This window comes from Labrus bergylta, chromosome 10 (genome assembly GCF_963930695.1).
Source record: "Labrus bergylta chromosome 10, fLabBer1.1, whole genome shotgun sequence".
NCBI lineage: Eukaryota > Metazoa > Chordata > Actinopteri > Labriformes > Labridae > Labrus > Labrus bergylta.
The window spans coordinates 17,452,285-17,468,921 of NC_089204.1; the positions used below are offsets into that span (position 1 = coordinate 17,452,285).

Sequence of the window (16,637 nt, forward strand, 5' to 3'; positions counted from 1 at the left end):
GATTATGTGTGAAGCTTCAATGCGGCCGACAGAAGTGAAAAACTAACGTTATGCTATAGAGAACTACACGACGGTCGGGTGATTGTGACGTCACTACCGCTATGCTTCACACGACCGCCGATAAACTAATCCGCGTAGTTTAATAAATTGTTTATTAACCTAATATCGGCCTTAAAACCAGATTAGATTAAACCTACAGGAGACACCACAGACTAGTGACGGAGTTCCCGACGTGATGACGATTAATCTCCCCGACGACCACTGTAGTCTATTTTAGCCACATCGTTAGCAACCGCCCTTTTAAAGACGGGGGTAAAAACTTAAAAATGGTGGGGGGTATTACTTAAACGTTGTTTATGTGGTCTAACAAAACGCCAAAAAGCTTTTGTTAACCACGGACCTTAACTCAGTTGTCTAGCCACAAAGCCATTAATAATTCCCGTTTACTTTTAGACGATAGGCCCCATGGCGCTCAAAATGCTAACTTACTTCCGGGTTTTAGGACTCACACGTGGGGAGGTAATACCTGCCGTAGTTTATGTGGCCTAACAAAGCGCCAACATCTCTTAAGCTTACCCACCGACCTTATTTCAGGTGTCTTACCACTAACCCATTCATAATTTTGTGTAATTTTTAAATGATACTCATGGCGCTCAAATGCTCCGGGAAAATCTTTCCGGGTTGTTGCGACATGAAGCCACAACTGACAAAGAAAATGGAAAGATTGATCAGAACATAAAGTACAAAACTATTCCCGGCTCTCCGTAGTTACATATTTCGATCGCTTTAACAAGATTAGTCAATTTTAAAGCACATTTAAAATGCAGATGTTGAAGATACCTTGGACAGCCTTCATGAACAAACAGCTGGCCGGATGTGCAGTTCTGTCTGAAAAGGTATTCCCTCTTTGTGGGGGGGAAATTGAACACACATGAGCCTCGAATAAACTTAGTTTTTAATAGTAAAAAAAAAGAATTCAGCATAAAATGTCAGCATATTTGATTAAACAGAGCCACTTTTTTCTTTCGGTTTAAAACCTGGCAAGACGAAGGCCAGTCACACAAAGACCGGCCGGGGGAGGGGGGCAAACAAAACAAGCCCCATCGGATATTTCAATAAAAAAAAAAAGTAATCAAAATCAGTAAACATGTGCTGGACAGAAAGGAGAAAAAAAAATGTCCACAGCAATGGCTGTTCAACGAAAAATCCATGTGAGAGCTGTTTGAGCCCCTCGCTGGGACTTGCTTGAAGTTCTAATCATTTAAGTTATTACAGATGTAACAACCTTTGAGGAATCGAGATGTCCCAATTAAGCAAGAGTCTTTTTAAGGAAGGGTTTGTTAAGGAATTACCAATTTTTCTTTGAAGATGCTTGAGCAGAACTACAAAAACTAAGGTCAGCAGTAACACGTGGACACTTTTCTTGAGCGGCGCATCTTTGAAATACAGCCAGCCACGTGATGATCTTGAATCGGGGGGGGGATGTTTACTCATAGCCATCATATCCCTCGCGGTAATTTCCTTGACCCCTGTTATCTCTGTATCCTCCTCCTCCACCGTAGGATGATCCTCCTCGTCCACCTCGTCCTCCACTCCTGTACCCGCCGCTGCCGCCGCCGCCGCCACCACCATAACTCCTATCTCCACCTCCTGAGTAGCCTCTGTCTCCCCTGTCTTCATAACTCCGCTCATAGCTTCTCTCCTGTCCTCCTCTCCCCCGACTATGGCTGAATCTTCCACCACGTGGGCATCCTCCTGCTCCTCCGCCGCCTCTCCGCGCACTCTTTCCAGCTGCATCCACACGAATACACCGGCCATCGAGCTGCTTGCCGTTCATCGCTTCCATGGCGTCTTTAGCATCTTCGACGTTGTCGTATTTCACAAAACCGAAACCGCGAGATCTTCCGGTCTCTTTGTCCCTGATCACGTCCACTTTTTCGATGGTTCCGTATTTGCAGAAGGCCTCGGCCACCCCGTCCTCGGTAGTTTCGAAGCTGAGCCCTCCGATGAATATTTTTCCTTCGTCCTCCATTTTCAACGTAGTTTCTCCAGCTGGCTTTCGGCGCTGCTGAGCGGGGCTGTGCTGCGGGTCGGAATGAGTCGAGAACGCCTAGCCGCGAACCGTGGAACGGGGCGGTGTCGGGATTAAAGGCGGGGCCGGATGTCCGACGCCTCCCCGTCACTCTTCTTATTGGATATCCCCGGGCGGCCGTCATGAAGAGCAACCCATCCGGGTACTTTCGCGCAACAGATGCCGCCTTTTTCCGGGTTAACTCATTCTATCTGAATTAATGGCGGTTTAATGGAGAAGTCGGCGTCTTTACCGATTTAAAGGCTTAAAAATATGAAAAACGGCATTTTAAAAACGGCAAGTATGAGCCTAAATCCGATGACCAGTGATGAACATTTAAAATAGGACACTTGCGAACAGAGATAACGGCATTTTAACATTATAAAATAAACACAATTAAAGGTGTTCATCTGTTCAGTCTCTCCGTCAAACTGGTTAAGGGTTAGGGTTAGTTTAAAAAAAAAATGACATAAACACTGGGTTATCAGCTGATATAGAAAATAATACCATCCGTAAAAGTCACCTGGATTATATTAAAACCTTTTATATTCATACGTGAGTGTATATAGTGATGAGTGGGGCAAGACGAGGTGTTACAGACCTTTTTATTTGACATGGATTTGGTGTACTGTTTCTTAATTATGAGACATAATATTTGCAGTCTATGGACATAACACACAGAGCTCTTCTTTCTCCTTTGTAGATTAAAACTGCTCCGACTGCTTTTATTCGCGGCTCGCCAAATCAAACACGCCCTGGCCCGTTCAGGTGAAAACAAGCCCTGACAATGTTCGGCGGTAGATTACAAAACACTGATGTCATTTTTTTCCCCCCGCTAAACTAAACGTCTGTAACCTCTCCATTACAGCTATGAACACTGTTAGAAACTATTACAAATAAATATTATTTAAAAGTGAAGATCCGTCTCGTGTAACGCGGTTAACAATGACTCATCAGGTATGTGACTTCAGTCTGATCACATGTGCTCGTTTAACCAGTTTGACGGAGAGAAGACTGAACACCTTTTAGTTGTGTTTATTTTATATTGTTATGATGCCGATCTCTGTTCACAAATGTCCTGTTTTAAATGTGTACATCTCTGGTCATGTATTTAGGTTCATACTTGCCGTATAAGGTACGGTTTTCATATTTTAAAGCCTTTAAATCGGTAAAGACGCCGACTTTTTCATTAACCGCCATTGATTCAGATGGGAATGATTTCACCCACAAAGGGGCGGGGCCGGCATCGTTTGGGCAAAGTACCCGGATGGGTTGCTTTCATGAATCAGATGGGCAAGGTCTGGCGTGAATTGATGTTGTGACACAAAGAGCATTATCTGCTGGATGAGCGCAAGAACTACAAATATATCTATAAATAAATATAAATGTTTTTTTTTATAGCTTTACTGTTTAATTATTCTGTTCATTATTATGATGCATAACAACATAAGATTTCATTTTTTTAAGCGTCATTTTTCAATTATTCAGTTTCATTATTCGGAAGTTATTACTGTTGCTGTTGTAATCCTGTAGCCTCAGGAAACCATATTAAATGTGTAGGCTTTGCTGAAGAAATACAAATATAAACTTAATCAAATAATTAAATATAAACGTGAATAACTTTTACTAGTATTCATTTTTAGCTTTATTGTTTAGTCATTTAGTTCATAATTATGAAATGATAATTTTTATAATCAGAAGAAATTTTTTGCAAAGCTCCTGCTTTATTTAGGAAAAGAAATACAAATAATAATCCATAATTTCTAACTTAACAATGAAGAGATGGAGGAAATAAACTGTATGCAATTTCCTCTAATCCTTTAATTCTTTTCCCTTGATAATCCTAAATATAACACATATAGCACTGCACAGGAAACATGACATGTTCGTGTGGGGTTGTGGAGAAAGCAGAAGCTAAGAGGCCAGATATAAAATCAAGAGAGCTAAGCTTAAATATAACAAACAAAATAGAGGACACATTTCACAGTAATAACCTACGTGCAGTGTGGGATGGAATGAAAACCATGACTGGCCACGACAATAAGAAAAATGGGTGGATCAACATGGATGGTTTTAAATCACACACAGAGCTTGCAAATGCACTTATTATTATTATCTACTTTTTAATGATGAATATGATTTTACAAAGGTGCATAGTGACTTGTTCGACATATGAAGTGACTGTAATGCCACCTCTCAAACTCAGTCTAATACTAGTATTAGTGTCCATTCTGTCAGATCCATGTGTAAGACGTAACATTAGAAAGAGCCCCGGACCAGTATGATCACTACACAAACAAGACACAGATTTAATTAAAAAGGCAACAAGGATGAATCAAATGGGTCTCTCTCTGGTGTACTTCAATGGATATCAAAAGATGACTCCATCACAAAGTAGTAGTAAAGAACTAAACATTGAACTAAACACATCTTTTGTCCTAATAACCTTAACATTTCCATTTACTGTTCATCATGGACGCCAGTGCCATTAAGGGAATTTAAACAATCTGCATTGTGGCTTCATTATCTGTAAAATAGTTACCACAATAAACAGAACACACATACAAACTTTGAGCCTAAATACTTCAAACACTGCTACTGATCACGTTTTGTAAAAGTGTCGAGCTATAATGGCGAGTAAATACTCTCTAGTCTCTAACACAAATCGACCAGTGCCCTGGTCGCCAAACAGGAACCAGAATCCAGTGGGAAACGTCTGCTTTACAGTAAAAAAAAAGGTGAAATTAATAGTATAAATTCAATGATGTACATATGATTACAGAATATATGACAATGGTATCATTCTTAAGAACTGAGTAGCCTATAGGTATATGGTGTTCAGGATTTTGTGATGCAGGTGGAAACCAACTCTGAACAACATGCTGTTTGCTGAGAAAGACAAGCTTGATTCCCTGAAAGACCATTTCAGTCCAGATGAGATTATAATAAGTGGATGAATTGTGAAAAAATGGGTACTTGGTTGGCACTTCAGGCCACATCTAAGTATGTTGAACTCTGAATGAAAAAGGAAACCATGTCACAGAAATATCCACTTTAACATTTAACACATGTAATGCTAACTTGAATTAGATCCAAAGAGTTCATATTCCATATTAAGAAAATTAATCCTAAAAATGTTATGGCTAATCTTTCTAACCTAACGTGAAGACGTTTTTAAGAAGCAACTGAGTGGGCTATAATGACTGGGAATCATTTCATAGGCCTTTTAGATTTAGGATCAGTCTAGACAACTTTGGTCGGTATTTCTTTGATCTGACGGTTCAGACGGTTTTTAAAAAAATGCAATAATTAAGGAAATGAATGTGTCGTAAGTCTAATGACCCTAAACAACAGCACGCAAGAATCTTGGGGAATTCCCATAGACTGTAAATATTACAATTTACAACCTTTCTTTATCGGTCCACGGCGAATGATGCTGCATTCACGTGGTGTCGGAAACATCGGGAAAAATAATTTCCGAGTTGTAAAATGCACATGAACACCTGCTCGAGTCGGACCAACAACTCGGAAACTCGGAAAAGAATAAGGAGCCCGACTTCCCGACTTGATGTCATAATCGTCATCAAATGGGGGGGGGGGGGGGATATTTTTTGTTAATGCTAACATACTTTTTATTAATTCACGTAGCTTATTGCACATTTAAAAAAAAATCAAATATAACTTTTAACAGTTAGATTTCACTGATCTTCTTTGTAGCATCAACGCGTGTTTGTGCTGTTGTCACAACACTCTAGCTTTCACGTGAACACACTGAAGTCGGAAGAACGACTTCCCAACTCTTGTGGGAAACTTGGACCACCGGAGCAGCACCTGAATGCAGCACAAGAGCCATTCCGTCAGTTGGTCCAATCAGACGGCGCGGAACTGCAACGTCATTACGTACACGCAACGAACTGTCATGGAAGCCCCCACGCGCAAATCTAAATTGTAAAGGATCCTGCTGTACCCTTTCTTGTTTTGTTTTCGTCTTTAAATATGAGGTATTTGCTCCGACTGGGGCATTCGTTTGCCCGCCTTCACGTCCGCCTTTGTCACCAAAGTGTTTACGGCAGCCACGCTAATCCACGAAGCCTGCGAGTGGACCTTGGGGAAAAGTAAGTTGACTTTCCCAGTTTCCATTCACTTTTTTAATAACTGTAGACGAGAGAGGCATGCATGTTTAAAATGTTGATGGTGCCATGTTTGCTGCTTAGTGTGTTCGTTTCTTCCAAGTCCTCCTCATTTAACTCTATACCAGAAACATAACAGGTAACTTGGATACCCAGGACACAGTCACTGCATGTACATGACATTAGTTTAGCATCTGAGACACTCTCATGTGCTCTTGTTGTTTTTTTTTGCAGGAAGCTTGAGATCTCTTCGGGGAGGTTTGCTAGATTTGCTGATGGATCTGCTGTAGTACAGGTACTGAAATCATGTCCACAGTTTCATCAAAACAGGTGCTGGAGCAGCCGAGTCCTTCCTTTATCAATAGATGTCAGATGTCATGTTTTCAACTCACCTCCCTACTTCATCAATCTAGGAAAACTTCTCTTCCGAATTTCCTGGGGTCCTTCCTTTTCATTTTCCTAATGATGAGTTATTTTGACAGAGCTTTACTTTTTTTTTTTTTTTTTTTTGTGAAACCCAGATAAGGCTGTCAGATTAAAAAGCCTTGTGAAATGCGGTTTTAACTTGATTGTTATCTGATCAATCTGGATGGACAGACGAGGGATTTTTATTCAGTTGTATGCTCGTCATCCACAAAGTTTATAAGTATCCTTATTGAAAGCCATGGGCACTTTCTTTATTGAAGATTGGTCAGTTATTAGTAAATCTGAAATAAAACAGGTTAGCAGACAGATTCCAAATTGAGCCTCTGATCAGTCAATCTATAGTTTTAATAGTGCTTGTGTTTTAAAGATGAATATAGCTAAAACATGTCTGGATCTCCCCTTCTGACAATGTTGTGTAGTCCCAAATGCTATGAGTGATTGTTTTTTTGTAACATATTTTGTCTGATTCTCTCCTTGAAGCTGGGAGAGACCTCTGTGATGGTGACTGCTGTGAGCAAAACAAAACCTTCTGTGGCACAGTTCATGCCTCTTGTGGTATGTTTTCCAACATAACATTAAAATCAAACTCATCCTTGGTTCTTGACAGTAATAGTGAAAAGTTGATAAATCCTCCCTCTTATGAACGATATCATTCAAATAGATTTTTCTTTAGTCTTGGAGCATCTTTGTGATCTTTCTGACCTTGTGAGTCACACCATACAAAACAGCATTAGCAGCATATTTCTGGATTATTTTAAGTACATGTGCTGACTTTTATCAACAGGTGGATTACAGACAGAAAGCAGCTGCTGCCGGCCGAATCCCCACTAACTATTTGAGGCGAGAGCTTGGCACAACAGACAACGAAATCCTCACTAGCAGACTTATCGGTGAGTAAATAAACATGTGTCTTGTGATGTATAGGCATTTTATGTAGCAGGTCTTTACACTGATGGTGTACTGTGCATGCTATCGACTTGAGTGCTTTGAATAACAGCTTTTCATGTGTTTGTTTCACAGACAGGTCGATAAGACCGCTATTCCCTTCTGGTTACTTCTATGATACTCAGGTCAGTTCAGATTGAAAGTATTTTCAGTAGTTTATACTGTAGCTATAGTTTTGCTCTCTCTTCCTCTTGAACAAAGATGATGTTAATGTGAATCTGTCTTTAACACTCTGTGTGAAGATCCTTTGTAACCTGCTGGCTGTTGACGGTGTCAATGATCCCGATGTGCTGGCTATTAATGCGGGTGAGTTCATTCCCAGCCATCCACATTTTTGCAAGTGCAAAACATTTTTAGAGTCTTAGCTGAATCAATATTTTCTTCCATCAAAGCTTCTGCTGCACTGGCCCTGTCTGACATTCCCTGGAATGGACCAATAGGTGAGGATATATTCATGCCTATTGTATTTTTATATAGTGACCTGAAAATCCTGGTTATGTTCTTTCTGTTTAAATTATATTCGGGTAAATGATAACCGGTTTGTTCAAATCTATCTTGTGACTGCTTTTTTCAGGAGCTGTACGTATGGGCATGGTCAATGGAGAGTTGGTGGTAAATCCCACCAGGACAGAGATGACTGCCAGCAGTCTCAATCTGATTCTGGCTGGAGCCCCCAGTAGTCAAGTGGGTAAGTTTAAAAACAACAACAATATTCCAGGAGAAGCTCAGACGCTCATTTACTGAAAGAAGAAATCACCAACAAAACTATGAAAATGATGTAGTATGTAGTAATAAGTGAGCATTATGAGTAGTTACTTCAGTTTATGTTGGTTATAACTGGAATAAATTCTAAAGATGTATAATTTTGTTTGCAGTTGTTCCAAATCTGATGGAGAATGCCATGATTGAAACATTATGTTGTTTATTAAAGAGGTTTGCAATAAATATGTGATGTCAGACACATTATCAAATATCCTTGGCTGTTATGATTACAACGCTATAAAAATGAAAAGTTGAACACTGTCTTGCAAGCCAGAATGTTAACATGATGATACTCATTGGATATCACATTTTCCAATGCTTGAAAATGACATTTTTATTATGTTTTGACAAGCCATAGTTTTAGTTCAGTCATTATGTCATGCGTGAGGACAAGTAGGTAGCACAGATTGATCAACCTGTAAGTATAGCTTAATTTAGTGTAGATGAAAAAATAGATCCCCTCAGTGTCTCCAACTTTCAGGATCAGTGTCACAGGTTCTGTTGATTTCATCACTACGCACTTTGTTTCCTGTTTTTCTCGTCTGTCTGTCAGTGATGATTGAGGCATCAGCTGAGAACGTACTGCAGCAGGACTTTTGCCATGCAGTGAAGGTGGGAGTGAAGCACACCCAGCAGATCATACTGGCCATCCAGCAGCTGGTTCGTGAACAGAAGGTCACCAAGCGCACCCCGGTCAAGGTCTTCTCAGCCCCAACTGACATGGTGGAATATGTCCGACAGTAAGCCGAGTCATAAATGCAATATAAACAAATAAGCTCGCAGAGATGAAACTGTTAATGAAACAGAAGTATTATTGGGTTTACCTTTAGAACGTGAGACCTTCATACAGAGAATATGAGGTTAAATAGTCAATAATATAGTAACAAAAACTATTTAAAAACAATGTAGGTGTGTTAGTTATAAATAGATTTTCCTTTTCTTGCATGCAGATTAGCTTCTGGGAAGATCTATGCTGTTTTCACGGATTACACCCACGATAAGGTAAAAACTGTGTGTGTGTGTGTGTGTGTGTGTGTGTGTGTGTGTGTGTGTGTGTGTGTGTGTGTGTGTGTGTGTGTGTGTGTGTGTGTGTGTGTGTGTGTGTGTGTGTGTGTGTGTGTGTGTGTGTGTGTGTGTGTGTGTGTGTGTGTGTGTGTGTCACAAAAGGTGGTGAAATAAGCTGTTTTCTGTGCAGCCAGAACCATTGATGTTCTCTCCTCTGTGTATTTTTTTGCAAATTGCCTCTCCTCTTGATAAGCATAATCATCTAATTAAATCTTGTCTTAGATTTCAAGGGATGACGCTGTCAACAAAGTCCGACTAGAAACTGAAGAGAACCTCAAAGGTAGATTTTTCAGCATTGTATGTTTACTGGAACTAATATTGGGTGAGCTGTTCTGTTCACACAATAATGTGTTTCGATGTATCACCTTATACAGAACTGATTCTGCAGACCAAACATGTGTTCCTATGTATCAACTGAACCGTCTTAATGTCCTCCATGTGCAGAACGATTCCCCCAGGCTGAAACGTTTGAAATTATTGAATCCTTCAACACTGTGAGCAAAGAAATCTTCCGCAATTTAATTCTTAATGAGTATAAGAGGTAAGAGCTGTCCACGGTGAGCTGTATGTGTATTTCAATGTCACATGATTTTACCTTTGTAATTAATGCTGTATTTGGATTTTTTTGTAGATGTGATGGGAGGGACTTGACTGCTTTAAGAAACATTTCTTGCGATGTGGACCTTTTTAAACCTCTGCACGGCTCAGCTCTGTTCCAGAGAGGACAAACACAAGTGGGTATAGGACAACAAGAAGCTTCTCCACTGATACACCTTCTTTGAAGAGGAAAAAAAAAGTATACCATTGTGTTGATATTCTATGGCTGAGAGTAGGGTTAGGGTTATTAAGGCTTGCTTCTGCACTTTTGAAAGCTCAAATAAAAAAGCAGGATGGTGGCCAATGAGGTTCTTCGTTCTGGAATCTGATTTTCACTGTTTCACTGTGAAAAAGCAACTTCATTGTTCCTGGAAGGGTAATTTGATTTACAGCAGTGGACAAAACCACAACAAATAAAACGACAGGGCAGTGCAAAACAACCTGAAGAAAAACAACCAAGAAAAAGAAAAGTGTAACTGTTTGCTAAAAATTAAAAAATTAGCATCAGCTCATTATTTGCCCTCTTCCTTTCCCTGCAGGTATTATCCAGTGTCACATTTGATTCATTGGAATCCAGTGTTAAAGCAGACATCATCACCACAGCTCTAAGGTAAAAGGCTTCTTCTTTTTAAACATTAAACCAGTTAACATTATCAGGACAGTTCAGATCACGTTGGCACTTACCTTTAAAGTGTATTAAACCACCTCCCTGTCTACATCTGAACAACAATTTCATCATTTTTTACTGCAGTGGCATAAAGGACAAAAACTTCATGCTTCATTACGAAGTGAGTAAAATCCTGTTTTCATTTTTTCATTTAATGTTTGATTGTGTTTCTTTTATTTTTTACAATGAACTTAAAATTCACTTTTTATTTTCAGTTCCCTCCATATGCAACCAATGAGATTGGAAAGATGGGAGGCATCAACAGGAGAGAGCTTGGACATGGTTTGTTTTAACAATTACATTTATTACGTTTATGTAATCCTTGTCAATCACTGGTACCTGTGAAGAACCTTATTTACAAAGATCTGTTTGCCTGTGTCGTTTGTGTTTTTTTTTTTTTGTATTCCAAGGGGCCCTGGCTGAGAAAGCTCTGAGACCAGTAATTCCAAAAGATTTCCCTTTCACTATCAGGGTCACGGCTGAGGTGCTGGAGTCAAACGGTGAGAGTGGGGACACAGCTTTTGTAGTGTAAAAATCAAACACAGGAAAAGTGTTCATTGTCTGGCAGGATGTCTCAGACAGGAACATGGGGGACTAAAGTCTGAACAACCTTTCCCCCCTCTCCCTCTTCCTCCCTATTTCTCTTCACCCAGGATCCTCGTCTATGGCTTCAGCATGTGGAGGCAGCCTGGCTCTAATGGATGCAGGTACTTTAGCATAGAAGGATAACATGAAATAGCTTGAGGACAGTTAATTTCTGTAGTATAATTTTGGTTATTTATTATACAGTCTTGAGATAACATTTATTATGAATTTGCGCTATACAAAATGATTGATTGTTACTTTACTGTATTCTGCTTCAGTGTGTCTCTTCACATTGTATGAGTTGTGTGATAAACTGTAGCTAATGTAGCTACGTCTCAATCTGTGTCTCCCAGGCGTTCCCATCACTTCTGCTGTGGCAGGAGTAGCAGTTGGTCTCATCTCCAAAGCCAACTCGGAGAAACCCACAGAGATCCAGGACTACAGACTGCTTACTGATCTTCTGGTACGTGATGAATGTATTTATAACAGATGGTGTGTAAAGAACCTTTTATCAATACTAAGTGGATCAAATCGTGACGTTGTCCCTGTGTGATGTCATAGTGTTGATTTTGTGCTTATTTTTAATTTTCTAAACAGGGAATAGAGGACTATCTTGGAGACATGGACTTCAAGTTGGCGGGAACAAACAAGGGCATCACTGCTTTACAGGTACTGTGTCTGTTTTTGGTTTGGAGAAAATAAGCAAATGTTCCTAAAAAGATTTCAGTGTGTCATGAAAAATGTCCACTTTTGAAATGACATTATTATAAAACACACTGTTTTGATTGGAACTTGGAAGACTGTACAGATTCAGGGACCAGGGACAAATAGGGCTGGCCAAACACAACAATAAACTACAATGTTAATTTCTAATGACCATTGATACTTTACTATGTGCTAGTTTTGCATCCTGCCAAGCTCACCAATATCACAGCTATTCTCCCAAAGCTGTTTTCAGTTCCTCTTGTCCATGTTTAACCTCTCATTTTCTTTAACCCTCCAGGCTGACGTGAAGATACCAGGTCTGCCTTTGAAGGTGGTCATGGAGGCCATCCAACAGGCCACAGGTACAGTGAGCTGAATTAGCAGTGGAACGTAATATTTTTAAATAATGAAAGAAGTATGTAGAAAATGTTGTTGGATGAATAACCTCCGATTCTTTAATGTAACTTTCCAGTGGCAAAGAGGGAGATCTTGGGTATTATGAACAAATGTTTAGCCGAACCCAGAACCACAAGGAAAGAAAATGGACCTGTTGTTGGTAAGTTTTGTGTTGGCACATATATTAAGTGCATTTGCATTTGAAAGAAAAAGGACATTTATGTTTGTGTTCTGTACTTCTGCATGTTCTTGGCCAAAACATCCTGCACAGTCAGTTGATGGCAGAACAATCTTATACTCACTGCAAACCCTACAATAGGTCTAAAAATCATTAACATGAATTCTGGGCTTTCTTTAAAAAAAAAAAAAGCTCATCCAACTCTTGGCTCCTTTTCCGCTTTATTGATTACTTGTGTTTAATGTGTTTCAGAAAACGTTCGCGTGCCTGTTTCAAAACGAGCACGCTTTGTTGGTCCAGGCGGCTACAACCTTCGCAGACTACAAGCTCAAACAGGTGAAATATTAAACTCAGATCTAACGGAATCAAAAGTCAATCTGAGACGTGAGAACTTCATGAATGAAGATCAGTCATTCCCTTTCTTCAGTCTGTTTTACGCTTTACAAACTCCTTAACAGCAAGTTCAAACTGTATATTTCGCTCTGTCTCATGAAGGCGTGACGATAAATCAGGTGGACGAGGAGACTTTTTCCGTGTTCGCTCCAACGCCAGGAGCCATGCATGAAGCCCAAGACTTCATCGGTGAAATCTGCAAGGACGATGTGAGTCTCCACCACTTATAGGAGCCTTTTTAAAAACCAAACTTGATGTAAAACTGCATTCTATGTAAACTTGGCTGTATGTGTGCAATGTGTTAATGAACATACATGTGCTGTTTCTGTTCTGTCTGCAGCAAGAACAGCAGCTGGAGTTTGGTGCTATCTACACTGCCACCATCACTGAGATCAGGTAAACCAACACTCTGCTATGTTGACTGTAAAACAGTATTCAATGCAAGTCATAAGCCCTCAGTTGAAACATTCTTCTCAGGGTAACTTAAAGCAGATTGTCGATATTCAAAATAAAAACTATTGGCGCTTCACAGACTGCAATTTGAAGGCGGAATACTAACATGACTGTTCCGCCTGGCGTGCAGCATGTAACCCACGGTTACCGAACGGTAGGGCGAAGTCGTTCCACCCCTGATACACCATGGGAACTAGAGACAGAGGAGCTGGAGATGTGTACTGTCTGAGCCGGTGAGAGGCAGAACAGAGCTGTGTGTGTGTACGTGGAGCTCCCACGGTGTGCACACACACCTTGCGTCTCGTGCTCCTCTCGGCCTTCCACAGCGTTGTACTGCAATGTGAATTCACACACTAGTACACCAATATTACACCGTTACCGATGCAATATGTTAAAGGGAATCATGACAGCAGAACTTTGTCACAGCGCTGTTGCAGAACTGCAGTCAGTAAGCGCCTTCTGAACTCAAACTACAGCTAGTTCAGATGTTCAGCTTTTTAAGTCTTTCTGGCTCTGTCTTTAAGGGATATTGGTGTGATGGTGAAACTTTATCCCAACATGAGTGCCGTTCTGCTGCACAACTCACAGCTGGACCACAAACGGGTCAGTAAATTTAGCTCTACATACTGTTTGCCTGTGTGTTCATGTTTCTGTGAGTGTTTCGACTGATTTCTTTGTATTTTCCTCTTTTAGATCAAACATCCAAGTGCTTTGGGTTTAGAGGTGGGACAGCAGATACAGGTATGTGTCTTAACTGCAGGCCGTCCTGTCAGAAGTTATATCCCGTTTTTACCCTCGGGGCTAATTGTCTCTTTCTGGACTTATGCTAACAGGTCAAGTACTTTGGAAGGGACCCTACGGATGGCAGAATGAGACTTTCACGGAAGGTGCTCCAGTCTCCCGCTGCGACAATCATCAAGACTATGAGTGACAAACAGAGCATCTCCATGGGCTTAAGCCCCACAACCAGCTCTGATTTGTGACACAAAAAAAACAGGCATTAGCTTGTTGTTACCACCCAAGTGGATTCAAACTGAATAGATTTATCTACAAACACACCTGTGAGAAATCTATCAAAACAAGAGCATCAGATGTTGTCACAACAGACATGGCGCTGTACATGAGGAGCTTTCTCCCTGGAGTTGTTGGTGCAGATGTTAAACTTCCCACAGCTCATCAACTACAGCCTCCTGCTGTCATCGGGCTTGACTGGATATACAGCGGACACTCTGATAGAATTGCAAAACCTAGAATTAAGAATTAAAAACCCCTACTATAGTGTTCTGTTTCATTTTTTGTACCTCAGCTAGTACGGTAAACATCAAGTAAGAGAGTTTCCCGAAAACACAGTCCTCTTAACAGCTTTTACCCCACAGTCACACTGCAATCCAACAATGCTTTTCCTGTTCACATGTGCCATGTGAGATAAAACTGCTTGTATACAAATTTGTATTTGTTGTCCAATGTGCAAGTGTTTCTTGTCGACTGCCACAATCAAGAAATTGAGAAAAAAAGTGGTTGTATCTAAATTCTTTTTTTTTTATGTCCTTTTTTTTTATTTACAGTATATGTGAGTCACCTTCAAATAAATCAAATAATGTTTCTTTTAGAGTGTAAATGTTCAGCTTCAAAAATAATCATGAACCCAGAAAAAAAACGAATTTAAATTCAGTACAAAATTCAGATGCCAGAGGTTTTGCAAAAACCTCTGGCATTAGGTTCAAGACTGTAGGATGCAGGTAACAAAATATAGCCTATATCAAAACAGTATGGTAAAATTCATTTCAAACTCACTCAAAAAAAGATTAGCAAATCTGTGTTTAATAGCTTATTTTCAGGTTCTGTGGCACCTGAAGGAACAATTCCCCTTTATCAACCAGTGACCAATCAGTAGTTAAAACTTTTAAGTTTAATAGAAAAACTCCTGCCTATCCTAAAGCATGTCTATTTGTTTATAACTGTGATCCAGAGTAATAACGGCTGAATTGACCTACTGCCAAAGTAATTCCTGTCTCTGTGGCTCAAAAAGGGATATAAACAAAGAAATCTTTACAGTTTTACATGAAGAGGACCGAGAAAACGTAATCGGGCTAAAGAAAGGGGGAACCATCCAATTGAGATGCTGTGTCACATGGATTTGGTGCCCCATTGGTGACATATCTGATAAATTGTAGTGTTGATTGCTTGATTTGGAAGATTACAATTCAGCATTTGATAATAAATAAGCACACATTTATTACCATTAACCCTGTGGCCTGAGATATAATGACCATGACCAATTAAAATGTGATCTGAATTGCAAAACATTGAGACACCTTTTAAGTAATTATTCAAATTCTTTTTAACAATATGCTTTTTCGTTAAAGAAATTTTGTGAAATGGAGGATGTTTCCTTTATAATACAGAGACCAAAAAGGGTCCTCTTGCACTGTCCAGTACTGCTTATATTGTAATTAGTTCTTGCTCTCCTCTATTCGCTTAGGGCACGGAACTTGCTCAGTAACTAAGCTGATATATTGAGAAGACATTGCGATATTTTGTGTCACTTTGGCCTGGCCTGAGCGACAGGATTTCAAGCCCAAAAAGTTGAGGGAAACAATGTAAAGTTTTTTTTGGTATTCATAATAAATTCATTAAAATGATGTGAATGTCTCTAATTGTTCAGCTTTTTCCATTTAATATCTAGAGGCTATTATGTTTGTCACACTGTCTTTGTTTTGATTTAGTTATTAAATATCTATTCAAATCTGCCTAATGGTTTAGGCCAGGGGTGTCCAAAGTGCGGCCCGAGGGCCATTTGCGGCCCTTGAGGGGTTTTTTTGCGGCCTGTGAAGAATCAGAAGATTTTGGCCCGGGGCCTTGATAAAGATTGGCACATTATCTTATTTTTCATGTTAACACGGGCTGAACAATATTCCTAAAATAGAAAATGTTCAGTAACATGTATGTTGTTGTTGGAAAAAAACAGTATGCAAAGTTTTTGCAAACAAGCAGACTGTTGTTTAACCATTTAATGACCTGAGCTAAATGCAGAAAGCTTTTCCAAAAAAATGAACCACGTTACAGGCTTGATTCTGAGAAAAAAAATAAAAAAATAAAGTAGAACGAAGAAATCTAAATATTTGATTTCCTTTTATTAAAGCAGGGGTCTCCAACAGGTAACTCAGGAGCTACTGGTAGGGCAGGTTTTCAGTAGCTCACCTATAGGTTGACTGACTATGTTAAAAAATAAAAATAAATCTGACTACAGTAAATGCACCTCTT

At 39.8% G+C, this 16,637-nt stretch overlaps 2 protein-coding genes across 2 annotated transcripts; one reads left to right on the top strand and one right to left on the bottom strand.

Moving 5' to 3' along the window:
• Positions 1-943: 943 nt before the first annotated feature.
• On the bottom strand, positions 944-2,137 carry LOC109997367 (cold-inducible RNA-binding protein A). The gene has a single exon (XM_020651832.3). It carries the CDS (start codon positions 2,030-2,032, stop codon positions 1,487-1,489), a length of 546 nt encoding a protein of 181 aa, XP_020507488.1. The 5' UTR covers positions 2,033-2,137; the 3' UTR covers positions 944-1,486.
• A 3,823-nt stretch (positions 2,138-5,960) lies between these two features.
• On the top strand, positions 5,961-16,015 carry LOC109997366 (polyribonucleotide nucleotidyltransferase 1, mitochondrial). The gene is made up of 28 exons (XM_020651831.3): positions 5,961-6,186; positions 6,436-6,496; positions 7,108-7,182; positions 7,412-7,517; positions 7,648-7,697; positions 7,815-7,878; positions 7,965-8,012; positions 8,147-8,260; positions 8,888-9,074; positions 9,285-9,336; positions 9,622-9,679; positions 9,844-9,940; positions 10,031-10,133; positions 10,536-10,606; positions 10,748-10,784; positions 10,879-10,945; positions 11,074-11,163; positions 11,317-11,370; positions 11,602-11,711; positions 11,846-11,917; positions 12,252-12,315; positions 12,426-12,509; positions 12,780-12,863; positions 13,023-13,129; positions 13,261-13,316; positions 13,898-13,976; positions 14,067-14,114; positions 14,207-16,015. Exons 1-28 carry the CDS (start codon positions 6,068-6,070, stop codon positions 14,354-14,356), a joined length of 2,307 nt encoding a protein of 768 aa, XP_020507487.1. The 5' UTR covers positions 5,961-6,067; the 3' UTR covers positions 14,357-16,015.
• Positions 16,016-16,637: the final 622 nt, after the last annotated feature.